The sequence below is a fragment of the Parasteatoda tepidariorum genome, chromosome 6 (assembly GCF_043381705.1).
Source record: "Parasteatoda tepidariorum isolate YZ-2023 chromosome 6, CAS_Ptep_4.0, whole genome shotgun sequence".
NCBI classification, from domain to species: domain Eukaryota; kingdom Metazoa; phylum Arthropoda; class Arachnida; order Araneae; family Theridiidae; genus Parasteatoda; species Parasteatoda tepidariorum.
Genome location: NC_092209.1, coordinates 90370195 through 90397936, shown reverse-complemented (window position 1 = coordinate 90397936; position 27742 = coordinate 90370195). Strand labels below are relative to the sequence as shown.

Genomic DNA, 27742 nt, shown 5'->3' with positions numbered 1-27742 from the left:
AATAACATTGATTTATTCCAATAAAAAAAGATCAACAAAAAACTGTATAAGTGTCAATAAAATATTTTAATTCTCTCCAGAAAAACTATTTATAAGACAGTCGAATTTACTACAAATCTGATGTATCAACGTTCCATCATAGGTGACGTTACAAACTTACTGCGAAGGCTCTCTGTGACTATGATTTGTAGTACGCAAAAATCTGATCATTAGATCACAAGTTATTCAGAATGTTTATTTTAGCTCTCTAATGTACCTCTATTTTTTAAATAGGTACAATTTGTTTGGTTTCCGAAACAGAATCATTCGTAGAAGAAGTAATAAGATGTACAGGCCCTGCCAGATTTTGCATCTGTATATCCAATCATACTACAATGACAAAGATTATGGAGTTGAGTTGTACGATGAAGTCTTGCGTGTCCTCTGGAATTCCATTCCGGATCCATTTTTATCAAAGAAGCAATTTTTGTCCTCTTTTCATCATTCTGATAGGTTTCCTGAATTTTTGAATGTATGGAAATGGTATTCAAAAGTTGTATTGAATGACGTAGAAACTGAGAAATCCCCAAGAAGCTTGAAACATCTTACAAGGTGCGCCATTCGTAGAGCTTTAACAGAATCCGTTCAGATGCCTGTTGGTATTGGGTCTCTAAACATACCAGCGAGTTTAAAAAGTTATTTAAGTTTAGAAAATTGCTTTCAATCTGAAGATTAATGCTGTTGTAACGGAAAAAGGATTTGCACAATGCTGGTTTAATTTTTATGGCTCGAAACCAACGTTTAGGTGAACGTTTATACAAGATGTTCCATAAAAACCACCCTTAATATAAATTCTTAGAGAGCTTGTCAAATTAAAAGACTAAAAAGTACGTACATTGTGGGTCGCACAAAGCGAGGGAAAAAATAGACTTTAACGCAATCTGACACATCACAATGTTAGAAAGACTGGTGTACAAAATATCAAAACTTGTTTTATTCCCTGCTGAAACTTTGATGCGCTTTTAATAATAATGTTCTCTTTTCTGTCGTTTGCTGCTTCATAAACCCGCTTTCCAAATTGCGACCAATCGCAGGACGATAACGTTTTTTTTTTCGCTTTTTCCTCTTTTAAATATTAACATGCGACTACGCAGTAACACTTTTTTGACTTCATAGTTAGCAAGAGTTCTAAAAATATGCAGTAATGGTGGTCATCGTGGATGATTCAATAAAAAATGCATATTTAAATAAATGAGCACTTTCAAAAATTCTTTGTATTGCTCTATAAAGAACTTTATTGCATGCAACAAGATAACTACTTGATTGCAAAAATAGAGCGAACGAAACTACATACTTCTGCAATTTATTGTGAGTAGTCTCCAAAGTTGATATTTTGAGATCAACTTTAAAAAAAAACTTTTCACGTAAAGATTTATGTCATCACACGGGATGTGAAACTATTCTAGTTTACAGAAATAATTGCTAACAATTTTAGCTTTTAGTTAAGTGTTTTTAATAAAAAAAGTTTACATTAAGAATGTCTTCATTTGTGTCTCTAGCTTTGCTTAAGTAATTCAAAAGTTCACTAGACTAAATGATATGCAGCAGATTTTCATTAAAAAATGCTGAAGTGCGGGGACTTTTTTTAATTTTATATCGCTTTTAAATTGCACCGTAGATTTCTGACTATGTCACTGAGGAGGTCAGCACAGTTTCTTTTTTCATATGTTGTAGGTGAAAATTTATTCTAAATAGCAAGGAAAGTTGTCTCAAAGTCACCACTTTGGGTGAGTTGATTTTGTGTAACTAAATTTGTTGCCTTAAAATCGACTAAAATAAAATTTTCACTCAAAGTAAACTTCCTTGTAATTGAATATCAAATCAAAATTTTAAAGTTTTTTTTCCTTCTTTGCTGGTGAAGGCAATGAAATACGAAAAAGTATTTAATTCATTAANTCTTATTAATTCTAGTAACTTTATTATTAATACTATTTTTAATGCTATTATAATACTGTTTGATTATTATAAATCCCTCTATTAATATTATAATTATTAATATGATTATTAATTTAATTATTAATATGACTGCGATCCCACAATTGGCATTGCATATTTCNAATGAAATACGAAAAAGTATTTAATTTATTAAGTCACGAATAACTCTCTTATTAATTCTAGTAACTTTATTATTAATACTATTTTTAATGCTATTCTAATACTGTTTAATTATTATAAATCCCTCTATTAATATTATAATTATTAATATGATTATTAATTTAATTATTCATATGACTGTGATCCCACAATTGGCATTACATATTTCTTAACTTTTAAAATATCTTTAATTGCTTAAACTTACTTTTTAAAATCATTCTTAATCGAATTATAATTAAATTAAATTAATTAATTTTTATTTAAAGCGAACATCAAATATTTTATTCATTTCTTATCGATCCATGTAACGGCTGACTTTTTATTTCAATACTAATGTAGACTCATTAATTCACTGACGCGCCTAATCGAAAATAAAAATCTATCTTTATTCTTAAATTTCTTACCACAAATAAGTTTTCATTACATGGTTATAAAAATTCTCACAGTTTTGTTGACGATTCGTGATCGCCAAGGTATTTTTCAAACCTAATATTATGAGCGGTTGGCCTTATTTTTGGCTATGTTATGATTCGATAAATCATCAACCATGGATCTCTTCTCCTGATTCTAAATGTCTGTTGGGAACAATTCAATAACTTCTTAATTTGGCTTTTGATTGAGCAGTTCACGGCGGATTTGTCTCCTATGGCCAGTCCTTATTAATGTTTTTTATGCAAAATTTATACAACTTATAGTCCTATGGATAAAAATATTTTGTACATCGAGGTCTACATATATTAGTAAATAAAAAGTTTATTAACTATGATCCAGTTTTTATCTTCAACTGTCATTTTCATTATCCTGTTTTCATTACCCCAACCACACTTAATATTTCGTCTCTACAATTATACTATTATTAATTCTATGATTATTAACAAAAAGTAGACATGTTTAAAAAATATTTTTTAAAAAAAGCATCTTTTTAATTAAACCGATTTATCTACTTGAAGCTAACCAAATAAGATACTATTTTTAATGAAGTTTTTCATGTTGAATGAAACTGAAGTAAAGTCGATCGGAATAACAGTTCATAAGTCAAAATTCTAAAAAGCACAATTGTGTACTTGAACCTAACAACACTTTTGATATTGCTATATAGATAAGATCTGATGCTATGCATTTTTTACACTTAATTGAATAAGTGCAATATCAAACCGATAGGATTAATAAGAGTTTGATGAGCAAAACGTACAATGTTTGCACTTATAACTACATATCTCATGACATTTAATCGAGTGAGACAATGTTTCTTACATATTTTTTTTATGGTAAATCCAATAAAAATCAAACGTACGTCGATAGAACTAATAGTTTCGAAGTTATAAGAGTTTATGCGTAAATACGTATATAACCTATAGATTTAATTTTAGTCTCATTCGAATCAGTATTTTATTGGGTGCTATACACTTGTTCATACAGACATGTAGAGGTACAAAACTGTACTTGATATTTAAAAAAAATAGCGTGTTTAAAATTTGATTTCTTCAAAACTATTCCACAATTTTCTCTGATTTTGTATTTTGCTCATGCAAAATTACTTTCTCTAAAATTATGCAAAAACAAAATATCCATTACAATTCAAATTTTTCGATTATTTTTAAGCAAATATTGATAAATATTTACGAAAAATTATTTTTTCAAAAACTCATTTACAATTGTGGGTAAAACTTTTTCAATTGGTTTAAAAAGTTTTCGAAGCATTGCGGTATACGCAAAAAGTAAAATGAACATTTAGGAATCCAAAATTTGGAGCGCTCTCTTGACCAAACTATTGGAACTATATTTCTTAGATTGCGGCTATCCCCTATAATTTAGTAGTCAAAACTCCGGATGTAGGTTTATTCAGAGAAAGTACATTTTTGTGTCTAATTTCGCAATTATTGCTTGCACTTATTAATCAGCATATCTTCTCCTCAAACTATTAAGATCCTGGAACATCCGATCATTAGATGAAAGTAGCATTCGTAAAAGTAGCGGAAGTATTTCGTTAATTGTTGTTTTTAATAGGTACTGAATGTACTATTATTGGTACCAACCTACCGATTATTGGTACTGCGGAAATATGTTTTTACGGAAAGAGTTACGTTCCGAAGAAAATTGTTGATTATGGTAATGATTGACTTTCAGAAATTGGCTTCGAGTAATAGCAGTATGTCAAATAAAGCTAAACATAGTTTAATCTTTATTTTAATGGGATTAAATTTTAAAACCATGTTTAGTTAATACACTATTGTAAACAGATATTGATAAAAAAATTAAAAAATGGAATTGTTTTATTAGCTGTGGCGATTATTTCTCTTTTAGTTTTGTGGACTATTTTTTAGTGTAGATCCTAATTTTTAGTGTAGAATAGATTTATTGATTATAAGCAACTTGATTTATTGAGAATAAGCAACCAATTTTAAAAAAATTAGAAAGATATTTCAGTACTTATCAACTATAGGGATCATAAAGCGAAGTTTGCCAACGCGTATTAGTAACAAAGCCAAATTCTATTTTATTCCAGTCGACCGATAACAGACATAGACGCATCAAATTTGACATTATCTCGATTATTGACGATTACAATGTATATCGATTACGATAAAATCATATTTATTATTGATAACTATAATTTTCCAATACGATATTAGTACCGCAGTGGATTGATCGTAAAGACACGGTCACCGAAAGCCGACACGGACACCGAAGTCAAGCATCACTGACTGAGGCCATTAAGCGGGTGGGTTGCCAATTTGATCATCCTGTTTAGTGACTGAGGGTGCGCGGTATCGGTCTTCGTGAAGCTGTTCTGCCGTAAAGTGCTTCTCGAGCTGGCCGTCGGGATACCAAAGCATTGGCGTCATCCTCTCCGCTGAGGATCAAAATAGAGAATGCATGTCTTCGGATCATCCTCGGGGATGTTTCACAGACGGTCGCCAATAGCCCATTGGACAGTTCTAGAGTGACGTAAATAAAGTACCTATCTAATACGATATTACGGCGAGATTATTGACAGCATCAAAAATATAGTATCTCGTAAAATTGTAGTTAAATTTAAAATGTGATTATGTAAAAGAAATATAAAAAAATATCAATTGAAAAATATCGAGTAAAGCCCGTACTTATTTAGACCAACGTTGGCGACGACTAGGAAAAGAAATTGCCAACACATGATATCCTATAACATATATTTTTTAAGAAAAAATTAATCTGGAAAAGAGTCCAGATGATTTTGAAGTTAAAGATCTTCAATATTGAGTTCAATTCAGTTTGTTGAGTAATGATCACAATTCATGTATATAAAATATTCAATCTCCCTCTGCCATCGGGTTAATTGGGGGTGGGTTTCGTGGTTTCTTTCTCTATGTAACGCAAATGCAGTCTATTCCATCAAAATGTATTCCTCAAAGACTAGTTTGCCTCAATACTTCATCCAGGAATTCCATTGTTTATTATTTCGGATTTAAAAAAAATGTTACGAGGTCAAATACTAATAGCCGTAAACCCAAAACTGGATCAGCTGTTCAAAGCCAGTTAAAAAACAAAATATAGTGAAACTCAAATCAACAAACTATGCACTTTTTTTGTAAAAAAAAATTAATTTCGAAGCAATGAAAAAAAAGCATGCTATCGAAATCCAAGGAATCACTATTGAGTAAGATTAGCTAAAAAACACCAAAACTAGTTTGATTGCTCGATACCCGAGTCAAATTTTTTTATTTTATGGTTTTCTGTTGATGGACCAACATTATCTTGATGGCAACCATTACCAATTCCAACATGAACTATTATACTTTTTGATGGTAACCAACATAAGTGACCATCATCTCAATGTAGGAATTCGGACTGATTTATGATGGTATAACATAAGAATAATAACTTGTCTTGATGGTTGTTCATGCTGAAACATCACAAATTTTTATCATAGATTCTTAGAAATCATGAACAACCATCATCTCAATGCAGAAATTCGACTGATATATGACGGACCAATATAAAAAACCAAATTGTTTTGATGGTATATTCATAAGAACCAACTATGATTCCCGTTAAAAAATCATGGAAATGTATAGTTAGAATCATCACATAATTGATTGTTAGTCCATAAGAATCAAACTTCCATGGATGTTTCTATTAAGAGAATGATGGAAACCATCCGCTTTCCACCATGGAATGATGGAAGTTTGATGGCATATCGAAACGAATGAACGCATAATGGAAATTGTTGGATGATGGTCAAATGATGTTAAACCATCATGAATCGCACTGAAACCAACATAAACCATCAAAAGTTTTTGCAGAACCATTAAAAATTTTGACCTTGGTAAAACTTTGAGGTGTTTTTGTTAATCGTCTTTCAATTCCTCTCTGTCATCCGGCCTTTAAACATGATTTCAGTCCCGTTTTACTCAATAGTGTTTTATTTAAAAGTGATAGCTTTAATGTTTTCTACTCATTTATATATTAATGAATGACTTTCAAGGTACATAATTACACATCTTATCAATGTACATAATTATATTTCGTCAAGAATTCTAAAAACATATGTATGTATGCACTAAAAGGTACATACAGGGTGGTCATTTCAAAACAATTTACATAAAATGCACATTTAAATAATCAGGGTTGAAACTCAAATCTGAACAAAACNTTACATATCTTATCAATGTACATAATTATATTTTGTCAAGAATTCTAAAAACATATGTATGTATGCACTAAAAGGTACATACAGGGTGGTTATTTCAAAACAATCTTCCATAAAATGTACATTTAAATAATCAGGGTTGAAACTCAAATCTGAACAAAAAATTTCCTGTGCTTTCCCTGCACACATTATACGAAATACATTAAGAGGAAACAACAATGACTGTGCTCTTGTGTGAGTTACATTGAACTAACTATATTTATTAGTCTTAATGGCTGGTAAATCAGCTGAACATACTTAAATAATGCTAAAGTAAGTGAAATAGTTTAGTATAGCTAAAGTATCATGGTTCAATATCCTCTATCCATTTTTTAAAAGACAAAAGTAAGAAACAAAATTCCCTGTATTTTCTAGGTTTTCACTGTGGAGCGACAATCCTGATAATGTACTTTTATAAAATGTATTTTTTCTTAAGAGAAATCTTTACATAGTTAAAAATTTTTTTTATTTCTAGATTTCCAATTTATCAGTCATTACCTTAGTATTAAAATAGTTCTTTATTAACACTCATCAAACTAGTAATAAATAACTAGAGAATAACAGCACTCTTTTTGTGAAAAGTTTTAATTAAGTACGTTCGTTTAAGTCATGGCCGTTCATGGAGTTGAGACATCAGTTGCTGTTTATCCACGACGTCCGCAGACGCACTCTGGACATCCACTGTATCTGGTCTCAAGGCGGCATCCTGACCCACACTTTTGAGGGCTGCACTGAATATTGGAGCCACCTGAATAAATGATAACATTAAAACCAACATATACAGTCTCTGACGCACTATAATATACTATGTATCAGGTGATACTATGCAGCTTTATTGTTTCTGCGCGCATGAAACCGGTTTAATTGCACTTGTTTACGTTCGTGTATCAAGGGGTTAAATTAAACAAAATATAATATAAATACGACGAGTGAATAAATTTTAAACTATATATTATATAAATATAGAATATTTATTATATTATTATATTATAAAAATTAGACCACCATTGTAGTGTTTTAATATTTTGCATGTTTTGCACGAGTTTATATGCAATATATTTATATTTTATATATATTTTTAACTTATTGCATTACAATGCTAACCAATTGATACACGAGCGTAAACAAGTGCAAACCGGTTTCGGCCCCGCAAAACAATAAAGCTGTATAGTATCACCCGATAATTCAGATTTTACATAGATTCTTATAGTTCGTCTAATAATTTCACCAGGGACTGTACACAAAAAATTGCAATAGCATTAAAGCACGCCTAAATACGTTTGATCTTAAAAAGAAAATAACAATAAACACATTAATTCTGAGCTTAATCGGCATTGCAATATATATAAAATATCGATATTCAACGATATACCATATTTACCATCCTTACTAATTTATGTCTTTTTGTTGACAATGTATTCGTTACCCAACTGAAGATGTTCATTTTCAAAGTTCGTAAATAATTTTAAACCTGGCTAAAAATGAAAACTGACATTGAAACTATCACACTCACTATAACATCGCTCTAGACAACCATCGTGATATTCAATAATTATCGTTATTGGAAATGATAATCGTGATTATCGTATACGTGATATTTACTGTATGATAGGGTATAACCGATATTTATGTAGTGGAATTACATTTATCTCTGGTTAGTATTGTTATCGTGATAAATAAAAATATCGATACATCATGATCTATTATTTCGCTTCAAAGCATATATCACCACCTGATACTAAGCATAGTTCAAAAGGATTGTTTGAATAAAACTATAACTTGTTCTGTATATTGTTGTTGTTTTATGCTACTTGTGAATACTGACAAATCTATTTTAAGGCAGGAGGGATGTGCTTTTAACGTGGCGCCATCTATGGCCATGTACTCGTATTACGCCACTGCCTGATTTTCAGGGAGGGCACATTCACACACGATCCGCAGATAGTAACTTTTGACCTGAACCAGAGCACGATGAATTCGCGATCCATTATCCCCCGAAGTTTGTTATGGGTGGACTTTGTGACTCTGACAGATTTAGCGTAAACCTGTGACCATTTTGTGCTCGAGGAGTCTTCGACCGGCGGAGATTGAACTCACGACCACCATCCCAACCATAAACTGTTCAACACAGGGATAGCCTGTTTGGTGAGGCATTGGTCCAAGAGGCCGAGGGATCGATCCCCGCTGGTCGAAGACTCTCTTTGTAGTAAATGGGAACTGATGCACGTTAAATCTGTCGAGTCACAAAGTCCTCCATCTTCCCATAACAAATCATACTTCTGGGGGTACTCATCCAGAAGTTTCCTGGTCTTCTTTATTGGTACAAAATTACAAGACTACAGAGTTGAGCATTAACAGTCGTAAGCCCAAAAATTCAGTCGGCTGTTCAACGACGGTTAAAAAAGTGTATAAAATAAAAATTTCTTATGAAGATGTATCTGAATATTACATAAATATTGTATGCATGTGGATATAAATATAAACTTTTGAATTCTATTTTTTTAATATTTCGCCAAAATGTTGCTCTATTGCTTTCGCTTTAGTTATGTAAAAAAAAAAAANAATTTCTTATGAAGATGTATTTGTATATTACATAAGTATTGTATGCATGTGGTTATAAATATAAAGCTTTTGAATTCTATTTTTTTAATATTTCGCCAAAATGCTGCTCTATTGCTTTCGCCTTAGTGATGTAAAAAAAAAAAAAAAAAAAAAAAAAAAAAAAAAAAAAAAAAAAAANAAAAAAAAGGAGACAATTTGACAACTCAAATGCAAGAAGAAAGAAAAAGGAAAAAAAAAGCATATTCGAACTGGAAATGGTTTGTTTCCTGCCTTTATTAGAGTTTAAATAGAATATATATGGATAGAAAATGAGTAGAAAAGGGAAATAAAGTCAATTTTGGAGATAAAATCAATTTTATAACTTTTAGGATAACGTGTAACCAATATCAACAAAATAATTCAAACTTCTTTATATTGTTGATAGAGTTGAAAAACGTTATGTTTTATCAAAATTTCATAAATTACTATCGTAATATAACAAAGGCGGCTATTCGAACAATTTTATTTTTGAGGGAGATCCTTTAATTGAAATTCGTTCATTCATTTTTTTTTAAAAATTAAATGACAGAACATGCGGAGATTTTAAAAGCCGTTGACAAAATGGTTGATTTGTAATACTTTCGATTTTGTTTGTTTGAGAGACTGAAAAAAAAAAAAGGTTTTTACAGCTATATGGTTGGTAGATTTTGTAGAAAGGAAAAAAAGCTAGATAGAAAGGAAATGGGAAGATGAAAATAGAAAAATATTTGGCAGTAAAAATGGAGAACGTTTTCCTTTAATGATATGCTAAAAAAAGCAACAAAAAAAAAACATTATTTAGTAGAAAACTTAATGCGTTCAATTATAGGTTTATGTAAAAATCTGGTGAAAATTTCTGTCTTAAGATGTAATTGAAGAGCAATAAAACAAAAATGAATCAAATTTGGTAACAAAGTCCCAATTTTTTTCTTTAAATAACTTTAATAAAATATTTAATAAAGTATTATAATTTAAATAAATTAGAAAAGTAAATTAAAATTTAACGAAAAAATATGAATGCAATATGGGAACTATTCTATGGATAGTTTGTTTAACAAAACAAAATTCGTGTCCCATTTAGACTCAGTTAATGTTTTCTTTTATTTACTTTAATTCCGAATTCAAATAAGAATCTCTTTTCCCAGAAAAAGCCGTTGTAAATGTACAAATCCGGTAGAAACTTAAAAAATTTAAAAAATTTAGTTTGCTTGAAAAAGTTATTAAATCAATGCTCTTATTATAAAATTTAAAAATCATTAAAAAAAGGCCTAAAAATGTGTGCAATAAAGATTACAAACTAATTAGTTCAGGAAAAAGAAAAATTCTATAAAATTAATATTACGACGAATTATCATCGAGTTTTTTTTTTATATTGGAGTAAAATGTCCGAAAATCAGTTTATTTGTCTGAAAAAAATTAAATGATTGTAACCGCCTTTCAAATTCATAACAACTAAACTACACTGTTGTAAGAAATTAAGAGAATTCGCAGACTGGGCCGATTATCTCTAGAGCTACTGGAATTTGAAATTAATGAAATTTGAATTGAACTTTAATTGAGATTTGATATGTGCATACATTTATACAATATAATACAAAGAAAATAATCATTCAACAATTGTAATACACATGCATGATCGTGCTCAACACTCGTTGGAGTCGGAAGGTTTGAAGTAGCAGTTGCAGAATAAACTAAAACAAAAGTGGGGTAATAGGGGGTAGGGTCCCCTCTTACAGATATGCAGACCTTGCCGCGTGACTTCATACTTGAAAGAAAGCAGCTTATCATTTGATACCTTCCGACTCCAACGAGTTTTGAGCACAATCATGCATGTGTATTACAATTGTTGAATGATTATTTGTTTTCTACTGTATCAATGTATGTACATTGATACAATACAATATTTTGACATTCTGTTTAACTTTTGAAAGCAAAAATCATTTCAAATGGTGACTTACCGGTGTGTCTTCCACCTCCGCTGCAATCACAACTTGGACAGGGCCTTGTGTTATAATTTATGGTGCAACCCGCATCACATCTCGGAGGACTGCATCTATTAGTTTGAGGGTTTATATAGTCATCTGTTCAGAAATAAGAAAAAGGTATTTTAAAAAAAAAATTAATTTTTCGTTAGTCAAATGCCATATTTAAATACTTGAAATATTTTAATATGTTAAAGAGTGTTTGCTAGAAGACACTGAATAGAGCATCATTGAATCACTTTACGTACACATTTCAGACCAGCATTATTTCAAGCAAGCCTTATTAGTGTAAATATTAAGCTGCAATGCCTCAGTGATTAAGAAACTTGACGGCGATGCGAATAACTGGGGTTCTATGCCCAGTAGCGGCTTGAAGGCCAACCAGCATTTCCGTGGCCAGCTTGCCTGGCCGCGATGTTTACCACGTTGATAATACCGTTTGTAACGAAATTGTGGAATCTCACCCCTGGCAGGCAGCAGGCTGTTGCAGGAATCGTGTAGATATTAAAATATCAGTTCTGAATGCTACAAAGTGTGTAAAACAGAGCAATGGTGTAAGCTAGTTTGCCTTCACCTCATGCTAGTATTGTTTTCAAAACCTAATTAAGATATCAAATGACTCTAAAGTATTATAATGTTTTTTAGAATAAAGATGCAGCATATTTGAGAAAACTATAAAAAAAGCAGATTCTTATATCTGGGCCTTTTGCCGACCAGGTGGCCGGGCGGTCAGCGTGCCTGACTGTGAAGCCGATGGTTGTGGGTTCGTATCTCACTCAGGGCATGGATGTTTCTCTCCGTGTGTTGTTCTCTATTGTGTGAATGTGGCCCACTCTATAAACGGGTATCTGTGGCAATGTGGCGTGAAAACGTGCGATTGGGCTTTATTGGTCCGTTTTTCGTTCAAAACTAAACAAATACAGGTTTTTAATATCTAGGAAAAAGAAATTTGTAAAAGTAGGCTAGGGCTTCAAAAGTGGCTTGTTTAATCTTTTTTTAAATACTGGTTTAACACGAGTTGTTTCTATATATATAAAAAAAATAAAACTGAAAAGAAAAAGGCATTGTATTTAAAATTGGCTCACTTTATCTTTTAAATAGTTATAACTTTTACAAAAGTTGCTCCTTACTTCGAAGATGAAGAAAAGTAATGTATGCTTGGAACGGAAGACAAATCTTGCTTTTAGTTCTTCAAAAAACCACAATTTTTAATAACGTTAAGTTAATTTCAATAACTAAGGAAACAAATAGAAGAATCTAGATCGAGTTTCAAAACTGCCTTAAAGCCAAGCCGCTAGGTCATAGCGTGACGTCAAAGGAATTGTGAGAATTGCATGAGAATTCTTCTGAATTGAAAAAGGACTGCTTTCACAAATCTTTCTTATTCTTTTCAAAACTATGTAGTATCTAACGGAAGAAAACATTCTTTTAGTTAGATAAAAATCTTTATAATTGCAGATATTTGTGTCACGGCATGTAAAAAAATTCAGACTTTAATGGAGTAATTTTTTAAGGAACTACAAGCCGCTTCTAAATGTGAAATAAAATTAAAGAACTAAGCCAGAGTTTCATAACTGACTAGCTTAATACTTCAATTAAGTAAAGTTGCAAGTCGTTTATAACACCCAGGAAAATAAAATGGAAGAAATATGCCTGGTTTTCAAAACTATCCTATTTGATTCTTCAAATAACAAGTCAAGGAACGAAAATGGTAGAAATAGGCATAAGTTTCAAAACTATCCTGTTAGATTCTTCAAATAACAAGTCAAGGAAAATAAACTAAAGTAGGATTAGGTCTCTGACAGACCTATTTATCTTCTGAGCGATAACACTAATTCACAAGCAGTTTCTAAAACCAAAATTGTATTTTTCGTTTAAGGAGACTTTGATACGGCACTAGGTACTTATAACAGCATGCAAAAAAAAATTGAGAACTGTTGAAGGAAATATACAAATATTTGTTATGTCTGACCATGCCTTTAAAAACAGTTTGCTTTAATGCAAAGGCAATAAAAGATTCTACTCTGCCTGGAAAAAAGTATACAGATGTTTGTGCAGTGCATAGTCCAGCCTGTGCTAAGTTCATGCAATAAAACAACCCAAAACACTTAGATGATACTCACCTCCGATTCCATAATCACATTTACAGGTTGGGCATGGCTTAGCCGAGTAATCAATGCTACAGCCTGCCTCACACAGAGGAGGGTCGCACTGCAACTGCTGAGCTGGATTGCGATCACAAACACAGCTGGGACAGGGTCTCGTATTGTAATTCATCCTGCAACCGCTTTCACACCTCAGAGACCCACACCGAGACTCATCTGGAATGAAGCTGCTGCATTTGCATACGGGGCATGGCTGCGCCGTGTAGTCAACTTGGCATCCAGCCTCGCAGAGAGGGGGTGAGCACTGCTGTCTCAGCTGGTCGGGTCTGGATGGTCTATTGTTACAGACGCAACTGGGGCAGGGTCGCGTGTTGTAATTCATTCTGCAACCACGATCGCACCTTATGGAGCCGCACTGCGACTCGCCTGGTCCTCCATTGCATTTGCAAACAGGACATGGACTTGCTGTATAGTCCACCTGGCATCCGGCATCGCATACGGGCGGAGAGCACTGCTGTTTTGGATTGGTGATTTGTGGCTGATTGTCGCAAACGCAAGAGGGACATGGTCTTGTATTGTAGTTCATTCTACAAGGAGCAACACAGTTGATGGGACTACATTCTGAGTTGTCCCTCAGACCACAATTACAAGTAGGACATGGTTTTGTAGTATAGTCTACTTGGCATCCCGATCCGCACCTGGGAGGTGAGCAGCGATTTGAACGCACGCTTCGACCTAACGAAATAAAGTACTCTTAAAATAGAGGTCTCTTTTTTAAAATTAAGTATCAATAAAGTCCCTGGCCAAACTATTCGACGCACTATTAGATTCTATGTAAAATATTAATTATCAGATAATACTATACAGCTTTATTGTTTTAACGCGGTTTGCACTTGTTTACGTTAATGTATCAATTGAATAAATTAGACAATATATAATATAAATTCAACGATTGAATGAATTAAACGATATATTAAAGATAGAATATTTATTATATCATTTATTATATTAATACATTATAATAATTAGACCAAATTATTAGACCCTTTGTAGTGTTTTAATAATTGCATGTTTTGCACGAGTTTATATAGGCAATAGTTTTATATTTAAACATACAAGTAATGGGTGTTTGATCAGGAGATCTTTTATACACTTCAGATTTGTATTTATTTTTAACATATTGCATTACTATGTTAAGTAGAAACCTGTTTCAGCCCCGCAAAAACAATAAAGCTGTATTGTATCACCTGAGAATTAAAATTTTACATAGAATCTTACAGTACGTCTAATAATTTGGACAGGGGACTGTAGATTATGAGGTAAGAAAAAGGGTATTTGCTATAGACAAAAATCTAGTGATGATCGCAATTTTCCACTGTTTTCCGTACATTTTAATTTGCCTGAAAATCGCATGAGAGGATTCCGTTTTCCCAATTTAATTTCTTCAGTTTTTTGGTTGTCATAAGCATAAAATTCATAAAAGTATTCTTTTCCTGCAAAATGTTTCTGTATCCTAATCTTAAAGGTATATTTACCTATAATATTTTCTTTTTCTGATTCTACTCTGGTATTGTTATGTTGTTGATTTTATTTGTTTTCCAAATGAAGACTAAAATGGATGTTTCTTTTATTATAACGTGCCTTATTACGCTACATTCTAAGATAAACCTATTTGAATCGGTTTTAAACTCATTAAACGTTTAAAAATAATGTATATTTTTTGGTGTGAATTGCACTAATATACTATTATAAACTGCAGATCAAAAGATTCGTTAAATAATTAAGAACTTAACGATCAACGTGATGCACAATGTGATGCATGCAAAAAAAATGTATTATATCGATTAACTGTTAAGTAAGCAAAAATTTTAAATAACAGTTGCGAATTCATCAAATTTGTTATGACGATATACCTTTAATGTCAAATGTCACTTTAAATACTGATTACTAAGCAATATTATTATTCATAAGAAAATGCTTGGACGTGGCGCATAAGTGTAAGCAAACAGAATTTTTTAAAAATTTTAAGTGAATGATATCAACTTTTATATTTTATTTTATAACCGTCGTTGAACAGCCGACCCAATTTTATGGGTTTACGACTACCAATGCTCAACTCTGTAGCCTTGTTATTTTGAACCCCATCCAGAAGACAAGGGAACTCCTGGATCGAGTATTGGAATAAATTTGTTTTCGTGGAGAATTTTTTGATGGAGCTAACCCGCATTTGCGCTACACGGAGAAGAAGACAACGTGAACCTCTCACGTTCAGCCTTACGGCAAGGAGACTCTAACCCGTGATCCGTCTACCACTGGGGATATTTCTCGTCAGCACTGTGGTTGGTGCAAGCCGGATCTCCGCATTGGAAGGCGAACGCCATCGCCGCTCGATATTAACTTTTGTATAAAAACTGTTTTATGCCTGTTTATAACTGTTTTAACAGTACAACAATGATTCGGAAATAATCACCAGGGCTGATGAGCGGGAAAAGAAAATGCAGAGGGGCAACGAAATGCTATACAGAGTAAGAAACCTGTCTACGCTTTAGAGATTTTAAGCTTTCCCAGTATTAAGCCCTAGGTTCAAATTGTGTTGAAATTTTCCAGCTCATGCTACTTTTCCAATGAATAACATGGGTCAAACTGGTAGAAAAGAAAGCATCTAATGTTGCGACTAACGGTTAAAATAATTAGGTTAATTTTCTCTAATACAATCTTCCTATAAAGCATACATTTTTTCTCATAAGTATACATTTTTTCTCAAGGGGATCTTTTTGTCGTCGGACTGTCAGTGCGAGTTTTTCATTGGTTATATTTTCATACAACACAAATCAGGGCTTGTATCACTTAAGTATTTTTTTAATGAAAATAAATGTAGAGTTTCTTTTTCTCTTTTGAATTGAAATTAAAATTTTAATTGATTTAATGAAATGAATGGTGATGTGGTCGTAACTGCCTCAGATTCCTTCATGGAAATAGACTTTTTATCATAAGTGGTAAAAGTTTAATTTTACACCCAATATTATCCTTAAGGGGTCGCAGTACCCAAAAAATTGACCAAAATATCGATGCTTTTTTAGTTGGTTATAATAAAACTTCAAACTATTTCAAATGCACTGAAAAAGATCATCTCTCTATCTACATTTTTAAAAGAATTATGATTGATTTTAGATTGATCTAAAACAGAAACTTGATCATCAGACAGATTTTAAAAGTGTTTTTTGTTCATAGATGATAATTTTGTGTTTTAATCTTAATTAAATCCCGAAGAAATTGTGAAATTTTTTCTATTTAAAATAAAGCTTTGAAGTAAACTTATTTATCTTAAGTATAAATACACTTATTTAAACTGGGCATGGAATAAGGACCTTAGGTATTAAAACTTTTACAGCATGTTATATATACCTAACAGTAATTTTTAATTTTACCTAACAGTAATCTTCTAATTGATATATCAACAAATGAATGCACAAAGTCGTTAAGATGAATATTGTAAGCACTATGAAAAAAAAAATTGAAAATATGTTAAAACAAAAAAGCCTTAAAAATTTAAAAATTTGAATTTTTTCAATTTCTTTTAAATTTAAAAAAATTAAACAGTTTAATTATTTTTTGAAGATAAATTATTGATTATAAGTTAAACGAGCCTGTAAAGCTTCCACAAAATGAATGATTATACCTTTATTTAAAAAAATGTTGCAAGGGTACTCTGACCCCTTAACTTGTAATAATGTCTGCTTTTAACCTTTGCAACTAAAAACTAACTTTAGGTTAATTACTCCATTAGGTTAAATAAGCATTAATCAAGAAATTTCTGAAATATTTTGAAAATTAAATCTTGGCCATCCATAAAAAAGCAAAGATCTTAGCCACACTGTATTAAAAGCATATTTTGAAATAATTGTAGAATCCAATCAACCTCAATATAAAATAGTAGCTTTATATAGTCAGAGCAACTTAGAACCTTGTTTTTTAGTTAGTAATTAAAAAGCTGCCAGTCAAAATGATTTAACCATTTTTAGTACCTCGTCTGCATGAGCAACTTGGACATGGTCTTGTTTGGTAGTTGATGCGACAACCTCGGCCACAATTGGGTGGGCTGCACTGGACTTGCCTTTTCTGTCTAGATTGTTTGTAAGCAGTTTCTGAAGGAAGGGAACACAAAATAATGAATATGATAGAATATTTTTGTGGATCAAGTGACATTTACAAAACATGAACTCTTATTTAAATAGGCTAGGTTTAGAAATTTTATTTCTGGTTAACGTTTTTAATGAAATAAAAACTTAACGTACACAAATAGAACACTTACACTGGTCAAAGAAATTAAGAGAATTAGTAGACAGGGTCAATTATCTCTAGAACTACTTATTTTAATGAAATTTGATGTGTACATACACTGATACAAAACACATAACCATCCAACAATTGTAATACACATGCATGATCGTGCGCAACACTCGTTGGAGTCGGAAGGTATGAAATTGCCACAAGACACTTCAGGCCGATTGCCACAGGAAATGAAAATCTGCTTTATTTCAAGTATGAAATCAAGCTGCTAGGCTTGTATATCTGTAAGAGGGGACCATACCGTGAACCCCGGGGGTCACGACCATACTCTTCTTACAGATCCTATTAACCCATTACCCCTATTAACCAATTTTTATTGTTTATTCTGCAAACGCTGTTTCAAACCATCCGACTCCGCGATCATGCGTGTGCATTATAATTGTTGAATGGTTATTTGTTTTGTATTGTATCAATCATATCAAATTTCATTAAAATCGGTCCTGTAGTTCTAGAGATAATCGACCCAGTCTGCAAATTCTTTTAATTTCTTACACCAGTGCATATAACCTCTGATCTAATTGTCAGATTTTTATCTACTTATATGCAGATTTATTCTTTTGAGGGTAAGTTATTTATTTATTTGTAGTGGAAATATTTAAATTCCGATATCCGACACGGAAGTGCATTTTCTTTGAATTACTTCTTGACGGATTTTTGAATTAAAAAAAAATGCATGTAGGAGATAACCTCTGCTAGGAAATTCGGGAGCTTCAATGCCTATTGCCTTTGTTGCATGTCTCTGGAATTGTTTAAGCAAGTCAAACAATTCCCCCCTCACAATTATAAAATTTGTTTATCCAAATATAATTCGCAGCAATTATTTGTAATTTTTTATTTTCTTTGTTACTTAATTTAATGATAGTCGATTTTTTTTAAATGCAGCATAAAATTTTTTTGCACAAAATCGAAAATTGGAATCTAATTAGTCAAGTAATTTTTAAAAAATAAAAATTGTGGTAAACAAGCTTTACGATTAATGTAGATAGTTTTAAGGGTATGGCCAAATATATATAAAAAAAAAATTAAATAAATAATGAGTATAGTTTGTTCACCAGGAGCTGGCACTTGACTCCACCTTCTCGGACTCAGAGTTCATTTCAGCGCGGGAGTAACAGGAGAACGCACTTGACGCGCTTGAAACTATGACAACCCTTAATGCACGCAAAACGCAAACAGTGATTTCTTTTTCAACCACTTACTTCGCTTAATCATCTGCTATTATACCCTTCCTTACTCTAGCTATAAATATATATTTTAAATTTAAAAACTGCTGTTTCCCCAGCAAAATGTCTCAAAAAGAACAAATTCACTCAAAAGTGAGAAACATCAATTTTATGAAATATTTATTGCTACAAAAATGCACATAAAGATAGCGAAATAAATATTTTTGTCATACAATCGCCAAAAAGCAACCATCTTCAGGATTGTTCGCATTCTTCTCTGAAAAATAGCGAAATAGTATTGTCGGATACCACGTGATGAAGGCGGAGCCAAGTGTTAACTCCTGGTGAACTAATTATAGTTTATACTTTTGATAGTTCCTCCGATGAAACTGTTTTTCAGATTACACCTAACCCCATATTTCAAGGATTCAGGATGAAAAAGAATTTTAGTTCTTCCCTGTTGACCTACGAAGAATTATATTTACACAATTTCCATATTTATTCAGTAACTTACTAATATTTTTGAATTTTTTCCCCTTTGTTCATCAAAATATGTTTTATAGAATTTTAAACTTTAAGGATCTAAATACTTAAAAACGTGAATTTTCTAAAATTTCAAACTTATTCAAATTTCTAAAATTATTAACAACATTAAAATTTGAAATTTATAAATTAAGGTCAATAAAAAAATCATTTCATTGAATAAAATGTTTAGTCAAAGAACAATTGTATTTGTATCCGGTCCCTTAAAATATTATGTACACAAATATATGGCATATTTAAATTTGACTTCCAAAGCATGAAGATAGAAATTCTATACGGGAAAATCTGATTACAAAACCAGATGTTATCAGGGTGCTTTTTTGTATAATACGCATAGTATCCTATTTAGTAACCTCATCTAAATTCATAAACGTCATTCAATCTTTTTACCTGTGTCTTTGCATGAGCAGGATGGACACGGTTTAGTGCTGTAATTTATTTCACAGCCAGGACCATCACATTTCGGCATATTACAGGATACCTTATGTTTTTCATTGCATTCACAGCTAGGACATGGTTTGGTATTGTAGTTAATACTGCATCCTGGTTTATCACATTTCGGCTCACTGCACATCACTTGGGGTACTTCTTCGGCCCCATCTGAAGTAACAAAAAAAATAATATAATTTTTTTTAAAAGTCGATTTCTAATTAGGTCATCAAAGAATTTTCTTATTTTAGTCACTTTTAACGGAATAATTAAAAAATTTTCTTCCATATAAACCCCGAGGCAGAATCACAACGACACGGCGACATTGTCGCAGAACGTTACAGAGTTCTTGCAGAAAGATTTTCCTTTTGAAAAGCTTAAAAATAATTACTTTTCTTTTCTACAGAAATTTACACGTAATATTTGAATCATGCAGTTAGATAACGCGTTCAATTTAAGCCGACAGTATCGTAAATCGATGTAAATTTTCGATTGTATTTTTGGCAGTTATTGATTTTGATTTTCACGTGGATTTTAAATATCCTGTTATATTTCAAACAATATAAAGAATTCGAATCGTACATTTGAATATTGACTTTTTAAGGCAATAATTCTATCGAAGTTTGGGCAGTTATTGCTATTGATTTCTCCACAGTTTTAAAATTCCGATATTTTTTATACAATATTATTTATTGCAACAATTTTATCTCGAGCACGCATTTGAGGAGTCCGATTCGCGTGATTTCGTCATCAATCTTTTTTTCGGCAATTACTACTACGGATTTCATGATTTTTCATTATCTTTTTTTATTGATATGATTATTTACAAATTACGAAGAAGGAAATAATTTGTGCACTCCCCAACAAAATGCGAGAATACCACCCGTAATATTAGAACAAAAAATTATTACATGTGCAATGAAAAAAAAGTTATACAGTTTTTCTTTTGTAAACACAGCGCTTTTGTTACTTTAAATTGGTAATATGTATGTTTTTATTATTAAAAATATCTTCCAGAAAAGTATTAATGCAAGAGAATTTTGTCGCAGAAATCTTGAGAAAATTCTGCCACAGGGCATATAAAACTAAAATTAATTCATTAAATTTAATGAGTGAAGTAATATTTGAGAAAACTGTATTAACATCAGGCGTCATCCACGATAAGTTTAAAAAAAATTGTACTTGAATTTAGAGTAGATGAATAAAAATTATTTTATGAACGATTCAAAATTTGAACAAGATAAATAAATATATAAAGGGAGAGTGTGGACTAATTGTTTTTTTTCCTTCCAATGAGCTGCACAATCAGTCTTGCCGATGAGCAGACCTAGTGCGTTCTCCAGAGGTGGTATCCACTCTTTCAGGACCACCACAATGGGTGAGATACCGTTGGTCATGTTAATTTGGACGTCTAGTTTCTGCCACACTANTGCCCCCCCCAACAAAATGCGAGAATACCACCCATAATATTAGAATAAAAAATTATTACATGTGCAATTAAAAAAAAAGTTATACAGTTTTTCTTTTGTAAACACAGCGCTTTTGTTACTTTAAATTGGTAATATGTATGTTTTTTATTATTAAAAATATCTTCCAGAAAAGTATTGATGCAAGAGAATTTTGTCGCAGAAATCTTGAGAAAATTCCATTTCGTTTTTCTCTCATTCCTATTTAATGAATGAATTAATATTTGAAACTACTATATAAACATCAAGCGTCATCTACTACAAGTGTAAAAAAAATGGATTTGATAAAAAATGATTGATGAATAAAATGTAACGATTGAAAATTTGATAGGGAGATATAGACAGAGTGTGAACTAATGGTGGGAATTGAATAAATAGATTTTTAAATATGATTTTACTGTTATAAAAGAAAAGGAAATGAATTTTTGCTTTTGTTTAATGAATGAAAACATAAATGTTGATCAAATAAGGAAATAAATCAAGGATATTCTTCACCTTTGTTGCGCTCTATAAACATTAAACTTCTATGATCAGAACGTCATAGCTTTAGTTTTCTCCATGTTCTTTAAATATTGATTTTCTCTTTGAATATTTATCCATAAATTGAAATATAGTACAATTCCATCGATGCTTTGTAATAAAAAAAGAAATGAGGAAAAAATAATGCTTTTCGTTAGAGTTTTTTTTACACGTGCCCATAAATATTTTTTCGAAATATTAGTAATCATTTTACCGAATAATATTTACTTACTAAGCATCGACGCAAAAATCTAATATAAATATTAAAAATATTACTAAGTTATGAGATACTTTAACTTCTCCATAAAAAATGACGCAACTCAAATTTTACTTCACAGTAACTTTGAGATTCAAACGAATAAATTTTTTTCCTAGCTATATTAAAAGCAATTTTAAGATTTTTCGAATTACTTTTAAGCTCATCATGCCATTTTCTCAAAGTTGTAAATTTAAACACAAGAGGAATTTGAAGTTCCAATAAACCTGCTTTTTGGTATGTCTCATATTATTTAAATTAATAAAGATTTTGCTTAAAAAATTAATTATTCAAAAAAATGATCGTCCTAATTATGATGCCTTTAAAATTGTTTCTTAAAAAATCTGGGTAACATACCAAATGTATATACCAAATATACATACCAAATATATATTTACTTAAAAAAGAACTGTCAGTAAATTCGAAAACTTTTGCTAGAGAAAATCTCAAGTGCCAGATTTTAAAATATATTCCATGATTAACGTATTGTAGTTTTTCTACTAGTACAAAAATACACTGCCAATTTACTAGTATATAAGACACGCTAACTCGATTATTGTTATGTAGTGAGGTACCTTTTCACAGATGAAGGTTGATATTGTCTATAGCTTCTATCCCCTCATTGGTGACCTCCTTACGTGATGTGAACCTTGACAGAAACTCCCATTTCAATATAAAGAAGATATCATGACAGTAACGCCCACTTAGATCTGAACACGCCTACTTCGAAGGATGGCCCTCATTGAACGATTGATCTAGTACTTGTGACGGCGACATTATCCACCTGCTCTCGCGACAGCTACTCAGTCTCGATCACACACAACGTATACACTCGATTGCTAAAGGCAACCACGACCGTAAACTTAGTTCTCTTGATCAGCACTCAAAAGTACGGTGATCTTAACAGAGCTCTCCCGGCTTTTCACAAAACAGCAATGATTCAACAAGTGGTATCCATTCATCGAATTCTATCAGAGTTATAATTCCAGGGGGGAGTACTGTGGTGTTTCTACCACTACAAAAATACAATTACAATTCACTGGTATTTAAGGCAGGTTAACTTGATTCTATGGTGGGGGTACCTTTTCATAGATGGATATTGTAGATTACTCCTGGCCCTACATATTATTAGTATTTCGAGTTGCATGAAATGACCTCCTTAAATTTCTTCTTAATAGTATGATTTGATTACGCCTAATGATATTTCGGTACCTTATGTTAGCTATTGTAGTTTTCACGAAGCTGAAATTAGATCTAACCATCTGGTAAAGCGAATTTTATCAAATTTGGAACAAGTGAAACTTTGTCTTTTGAACTCTTTTGCTTGCATATCTATAAAATTGTTATCTACATGAGAAGCTCGCATCCAGATAATTAAACTTAAGCTAGCGTTAAGTCTGTAAACTAATCATTCCACTGATAAACTACGAATTAAAAAACATGCATATATTCTCTTTATTCATTTCAAACGAATTAACATAACTTAAAATTTTTTTAAAAATTAATATTTCTATTAATAATGTCCGCTAAAAGCACCATTGGAATCATACTAATCACTAAGGCCCGGATTTTGATGACATCTGCATTTTTTTGCATTTTTGGACATTTTTTGTCTTTTAGAGCATTTTTTTAGATTTATAGGGCATTTTTCTTTAAATTTTGGGGCGTATTTTGCATTTTAATGCATTTTTGAAAGTTTTTTGTTAATTTTTTTCCAATTTTTATTATTTTTTATCAATTTTCATTATTACACTGGCTTCCAAACAATGAAGAAAATCTATAGAATATTAACAGGTGAAGCAAAATCTTTTCAAATTGAAGAAGAATTGTCAGTAAGTGAGACCGTCTTTTTCAAGTACGCACCTATAACATCAGTAGACGTTGAAAGAAGCTTCTGCAGGAATGAAAATTTACTTTCAGACAAGAGACGCTCGTTTACATTTCAAATTATCAAAAAACATTTAATAATCCAATGTAATTCTGATATTTAGTAATATTATGAGATGGAAGTTGTTATATCCATTAAAGTTTCTATACAAAATAAAAATATTTTGGTGTCAATATATTTTCCTTTTTTTGTTATTTTAGGATATAAAACATATTTTTCAAACTTTAATGAACGTAGAACAAGTATTGCATTGCTTTATATTTTTTAAATGACTCATAATAATTTTAAAGAGCAAAACATTTTTTTAATTCAATATTTTTACTTTATTTAAGGCATTTTTTGCGCAATTTTTGGATTTTTAAGGGCATTTTTTACCTTTTTTAAGGGCATTTTTTACCTTTTTTAAGGGCATTTTTTGCACTTTTTAGGGGCATTAGTTGAGATTTTTTAGGTCATCAAAATCTGGGCTCTACTAATCACTATCGAGGGAGAGTGGGATTGAAGACCTGTTTTTCTGCCGACAGAGAAAAGTGATAAGGGAAAAGTTAAAATGATGATAAAAATGCGACACCTCAAAGTTGCAACAGATTTTGATACTTTTATCTTCATAAACTACTCTAGCAATATGACAGAATCCGAGAACGCTTTTGTTTCTTCTTCTCTTAAATATAAATTTATAATACTCTATGGACTACTGGTGACTTGTTAATGATTCAATAAATATATATAATAAGAACGGTCTTCACAGAACACCTTAGTTTTTCACTTGTTGCTCTACTTTAAGAATATTGAAAAATAAATAAATAAATGAAATGAAACAAAAAATAAAAAGTACAATGTAAATAAAATAAAAAACCTCAGAGTTTGTATGTTAGTACAAACTGAAAAATATTTTTTCCATCCCATGATCTTTTTTATATAAAAAAGAGTAAATACGATTATTTTGTATCGTTACTTCCTTTTTTTTGCTCGTAAATTAGTAAATAATATAACAAAAATATCTCAACCGTTTTCAAAAATTGAAGGGCTGTTTGAGCATGCATTTTTAATAAGTTAGGTGCTTTATTACAAAATAGAAGAAATAATTACAATTATTTAAAACTTCGTAATACACTAGAGTACAATTCTGCATCATCTTACCCGACATTGACAGTTTTTGGTGTGGAAATAATAGGATAAAAATGAAAAATAAGGGCGAAAAGTAAACATTCCTCATTAATCACAGATGATATTTTATCAGTAACGATAAGGTCATAAAATTATGTAACATTAAATAATAATTTCAAGCACATTTATTATGTATAATCCTTTGAAAGTTCTTCTCTTCGCATCATAATGCATTTTAAATGAATGAGATAATTTGTAGATAAGATATTCAAGTAAAATTATTAACGCGAACAAACATTTTGAATAATTTAAAAGTTGCAGTTACTTATTTCAAGGCTGTTCAGTAAGTCATTAAAATAATCATGAAGACTAAGAACGATGAATTATTTACGAAGGATTAGTTATCGTTTTTAAAGAATGATTCGGTTCCGTAAGTTATTAAATTGCAGATAGTAAAAAGACAAAAAGTTATGAATTATTTAAAAAAAAATTCCATATCGTTTTCAAAGCATTCCATTCCGCAAAACATTAAAATGACAAATGGTTAAAGACCAGCAATATAAAGTGTTTAAAGATAATTAGTAATCATTAAATGATGATCCTATTTTGTAAGACTTTAAGAAGAATCCATATCTCAAAGAAGACTAATAATAGTGAATATTTTTTAAAAATATTTAGTGATCAATTTTAAATGCATGATCTCAGTCTGTAAGATAATAACATGCTAATAGTTGTATATGTCTAATAATTATGAATAGTTAACGTATAATGAGTTATCATTTTCATTATATTACACTATTCGGTAACTATATTATAGAATAGTTAAATGATAGAATTGCATTAAATTATAGAACAGTAAAAGACGACCAATAATGATGAATAATTTAGAAATCAGAATTTCTTATCTTCAAGATATGATCTTACTTAGTACAACAAACAATAGTTAAAGTCGATGAATAATGATAAGTTATTTAAAAATCTGAACTTCTTATCTCTAAGACATGATCTCATACCGAAAGATATTAAATTGAACAATAGTCAAACACGAATATTCAATAATTTAAAAGTTTTGAATAATTTACTTATTAGAATGATTTAAAAATCCGAATTTCTTATTTTTCAAGATATGATCCTACTTAGTAAAATTAAATTAAACAATAGTTAAAGACGATCAATAATGATAAATTATTTAAAAATCTGAACTTTTTATCTCTAAGACATGATCCCATTCCGAAAGATATTAAATAAAACAACAGTCAAAGACGAATATTCAATAATTTACTCATTCGAATAATTTTCTCATTCGAATAATTTACTCATTCGAATAATTTACTCATTCGAATAATTTACTTATTCGAATAATTTACTTATTCGAATAATTTACTTATTCGAATATTTTATTTATTCGAATAATTTAAAAATCAGAATTTTTTATCATCTTAAGAACATGATTCCATTCCGTATGTCATATCCTACGGATAAAACGAACACCTTGTCATTTAAGAACAACATACATTTTAAATAAATCTTTTCGAAAGTCCGGAACAGAATATCAAAATGGAATATTTTGTGACAAAAATTATTCTACTCACAACTAACACCTGCAACGCCGATGACAACGAACAAGAAGAGAAGATAGGGTTTCATGTTTTTCCTTCAGGAGAAGATGATCTGCAGTAAAACGATTCTACTGGGTTCTATATATGGGATCACGTGACACCCAACTCTTACACCTCTGAGTGTCAAGCGTTGCAAAAAAAGTAACTTTAAAAAAGTGGTTTGTCAGTAATGCTTCCTCTTCGCGAATTGCTTTTTAGTTTTTACTCTGGGTGGATAACAATGTTGACAGTTTAAGTCAACTTTGTTGAAGAAAATTGCATTGTGTCAAGTGAGGATTATTTGATTTGACATGAAGTGCTCTGTCACGCCATTCTTTTGCTTCATTGCCTTTGTTTACAAATTTGGTTTTCACGCTAATTGCCACACCTATTCTCGAAACTGAGATTTGATATTTCATTATCTAATTGTTAAACTTGCAATATTGATCTTACAAAACTAGTTATCTACCTTATCGGAAATAATCATCTTTGCTAATGTTGTAAAAATGATAAGGTCAAGAGTTAAAAATGCCGAAACACATCTTGTTATTTTAGTTACCGTTCTTCGACAATGAACATTAAACTATGATTTAAACTGAGAGATTTAAAATAATTATTAAGAATTTTGTCTTCTGATCATGCAGGAATTCGGAATAATAATAAGAATCTTCCAAATTTATTATTATTATTACTTTTTTTTTTGATATCAAGATAATTATATTTTTAGATATCAATTTTCAGATATCAAGATAATTATCTCTCAAATGGGGAGAAAAATCATATTTCTCTTTTTCAGAAGTTGAGAATTATTCATATCTCAATTGATTTCAATAACTGTTAGTTAAACTTATAATTCTCTAAACTTATTATTCGATTCTATTATTCGTAATTACTTCTATTAATATTATTCTCAAAGAATTAGTTAACGACATTATTAGACGTAATTACTTTTGT

The 27742-nt window shown here is 30.8% G+C and overlaps 2 protein-coding genes across 2 annotated transcripts; one reads left to right on the top strand and one right to left on the bottom strand.

Annotated features, from left to right (window-relative positions):
• Positions 1-273: 273 nt before the first annotated feature.
• Positions 274-1514, top strand: LOC107438042 (uncharacterized; the record flags this gene model as incomplete). Its single annotated transcript, XM_071182866.1, is given in 1 exon segment — positions 274-1514. A coding segment is annotated over 1 exon segment (442 nt), but the record flags the coding sequence as incomplete, so codon positions are not given.
• A 5737-nt stretch (positions 1515-7251) lies between these two features.
• On the bottom strand, positions 7252-27122 carry LOC107438041 (multiple epidermal growth factor-like domains protein 11). The gene is made up of 6 exons (XM_016050201.3): positions 26783-27122; positions 19916-20125; positions 17495-17614; positions 13488-14204; positions 11341-11463; positions 7252-7550 (listed from the first exon to the last, which is right to left on the bottom strand). Exons 1-6 carry the CDS (start codon positions 26835-26837, stop codon positions 7447-7449), a joined length of 1329 nt encoding a protein of 442 aa, XP_015905687.2. The 5' UTR covers positions 26838-27122; the 3' UTR covers positions 7252-7446.
• Positions 27123-27742: the final 620 nt, after the last annotated feature.

What these genes read in the sequence shown, in the direction of transcription:
- LOC107438041 (XM_016050201.3), bottom strand. Translation starts at nt 26,837, where the DNA reads ATGAAACCCTATCTTCTCTTCTTGTTCGTTGTCATCGGCGTTGCAGGT. An exon ending in CTGCTCATGCAAAGACACAG is followed by an intron (nt 17,615 to 19,915) that starts GTAAAAAGATTG and finishes CCCTTCCTTCAG; the next exon opens with AAACTGCTTACAAACAATCT. An exon ending in CGGAGGTGGAAGACACACCG is followed by an intron (nt 7,551 to 11,340) that starts GTAAGTCACCAT and finishes TCATTTATTCAG; the next exon opens with GTGGCTCCAATATTCAGTGC.